Consider the following 2,890-nt stretch of genomic DNA (forward strand, 5'->3'; position numbering starts at 1 on the left):
GTGTCGAGCACACACAGGATGGGAATCATGAGAGGTGTTGGGCTTAGTCAAGGTGAAATCTCCTACATCTCCTGTTTTCTAACTCAGTGTGTTTGCTGTACCTGCTAAATCTCTTCTGCCCGCCAAAACCCAACCAGCAAAAGTGTAGCAGGCAGGAAACAGAACAGAGAAGCTAAACACTGAACATTCCTGTGTTCACAGTGCAGATGTAATGCACACACACACATGCACAAACACACCCGCAGCTACAAAAGAAATATACTGTACCCACACAGGAACACGTGGAAGTTACACAAGAGCTAGGACATAAACAGACACAGACTCAGTAGACAGCTATGTATGGAAACCCACTCCCCAACCCTCTGCGCTCACATGCGCCTTCACTCTCGTACCCAGCTGGTTACACAAATGCTCTGTGATTGGCTTGAGGGGGGCTTGAGGGAGATGAGACCTAAAATAACTTCAAAATCCTAATTGGACCGGAATGGGAAGTTTGGGTAGAGAACCATTCGAGAAAAGATGACAACTCCCCTCCACCCCCACCCCACTAATAAAAGTGATGAGAATAGCCTGTGCATTGTTATATTCTTTTACTCCTTGCTCCTTCCAGGCTGTAGTTTTGCTCTAAATTCCTAGTTTGCAGACTTCGAGTTGTTACATTTGTTTGAATGTACTGTTTTAGGAATTAAGACACTGGAAAAAAGCCTTTGCAGAGATGCACATACCTCAGGAAGTCTCTTAAGGATGCTGAATTTCAGCCTCTCATTGGCATCACTGTTGTCCAAATCTAAACACACAGAGGAAACAGAGAGATGACATGTTGCTAATTAGTCTACTGAAGACAAACCCCAAATGCTAGAAAAAATACCGCAACACCTCACTTGAAATAAATGCAAATATCACCATCAAGATTTCCACAATCCTCAGCACTCAGTCTAGACGGCATGTAAAACTCTTCTTAATGCTCCTTCAAGTGCCGCATTTATTACAGGAGATTAAAACGAATAGAAAATATAAATAAATAGTCAAATATCTTGATGCATGCTCAATCATCCAGGTAAGGAAATCTAAAATAGCTCATTCTGTTCATCTGGATGTAGCGTTTTCAGCGGGAGAAACGTTTCGTCAATCATCTATGTCACTTTTTTAGTCTCAGTTGAATCCAGCTTTTCCCAACCTAATCTAATAGGGGACAATTAAAATTTGATGTTTACCGTAAACCTATGCATCAAGATCACTATCAATGGTCCTTGATCAGTGGTTGATCAGTCGATATGACAATTTGCATATTAATGATGAAGAAACTGACCTCACAGCCCATTCTTCGTCAGTGGGAGATGAAATGTTTCTCCCACTGAAAACGCTACGTCCAGGTGAATAGAATTAACCTTTTGGGTAATAGTAAAATATATTTTACTTATATTTAACTTTGAAACAAGCAGAAAAAGCTTCACACGTGAGTACTAATTACTAATTTAATTCTTAGAACCACTTACGACAGCAGTTTCAGCACAGATATAACTCCACACATTCCAAGCAGCAAAGCAATATTAATTCCTAATAAAGTTAACGATACTTAAATAAATAAAACAGCCAATGTGAAAATATGCAAACGTGTGGCTAAAATCAGATTATTATTAATGTGCATTAAACCTTATTATAGTAGCTGTTATAAAGGAGCTGCGGAAGCACTTAGACTTGCACTTTGGTGCAATCAGTCTTTGACTGAAGGTTCTGCTGTTGATAACCTCCAGGGCATGAGGCAGGTGTGTAGGGTTGATCATAACTTATTTCAGCTTCTGGAGCATTTTTCTCTCCACCACCTGCTGGACTGTCTCAAGTCCAGCAGGATCCAATTATTTCACACATTGCTCTTAAATGGCACGCAGAGGTGGAACTTCAGAGCTCTGCACTGCACCTAGAGAGTGCAGTACCATGCCAAAGCTTTCATAGGGCTGAAGTTGGTGGGTGGTCAGCCCACCATTTATGGTTTGAGCTAAAAACTACTGGATGTACTACCACTAACTTTTATATAGTTAAGTGGCAAATTAAGATGGTAAAACCTGCTTAACAGCAGGATTTTAGCATTGCCATTCTGAACACAGCATTCTAATCTTACAATGTTGTATATCTAGAACATATATACAGTATATTGACTGGATGGTGTGGAATAAGAAAAATATTTTACTGCTACTCATACTCATCATTATCACCATTGCATTAATTAACTTTGCATTAAGTCATTACCATTACATTAATCAAATTAATCATCATTTCAGTAAAACATTTATTGAAGCTGTTGGCATTACATTAACCTTTTTATTACAGGTACAGCTAAGATCATTTTACACACATTGCACTTTGTGCTAATTAAAGAGTCAATTAATTGGAGGTTGTAAGCTTTGTTTGGCGCGATGTCCAGACAATCTATTGTGTAAGTGACTTGGAGCTATAGAAGGTTAAAACTGCGTACATGCCTACAAAACACATATAATACATATAATCTAGAAACAGGCTTGGGTGAAGGCCTGAATGTATCCGGCTTCTTGTTGCATTTGAGTTTTGCTTAGTAACAGGTGACAGAAGATGGGCCAAAAAGGAGGACCAGTCCCTGGGAAACGTCAGAGCCTGGATCCATCGCCATATTTGGAGAAGATGCTAGAGAGGGGAACTTCAGTGTCTGCATTTATCTCTTAAAATTGCTCATTGTCTATAAAACATGCAAATGATGTTCTTAAAATACAAATTATGTTCTTGTACAACGCGAGAAGGGGCGTTAACCAACCCTGACATTATAAAAGCAATCTGAAGTGTATTTTTGGGTGGAGAGCTACATCTGATGTTTTGCAGTGTACATCTTCCCACGCGTGTGTTCAATAAACTCATCTGT

The 2,890-nt window shown here is 39.5% G+C and overlaps 1 protein-coding gene across 2 annotated transcripts in view; it reads right to left on the reverse strand.

Moving 5' to 3' along the window:
* Window positions 1-2,890, reverse strand: part of gsap (gamma-secretase activating protein) — a 58,706-nt gene that overhangs the window by 13,343 nt on the left and 42,473 nt on the right. For both annotated transcript variants that reach the window (XM_013908818.1, XM_005725249.2), the window contains one exon: window positions 726-787. In XM_013908818.1, coding sequence (XP_013764272.1) covers window positions 726-787 — 62 coding nt within the window. The remainder of the gene's footprint in view (window positions 1-725; window positions 788-2,890) is intronic.

The sequence above is a fragment of the Pundamilia nyererei genome, unplaced genomic scaffold (genome assembly GCF_000239375.1).
Source record: "Pundamilia nyererei isolate P.nyererei 1_Seehausen unplaced genomic scaffold, PunNye1.0 scaffold00014, whole genome shotgun sequence".
NCBI lineage: Eukaryota > Metazoa > Chordata > Actinopteri > Cichliformes > Cichlidae > Pundamilia > Pundamilia nyererei.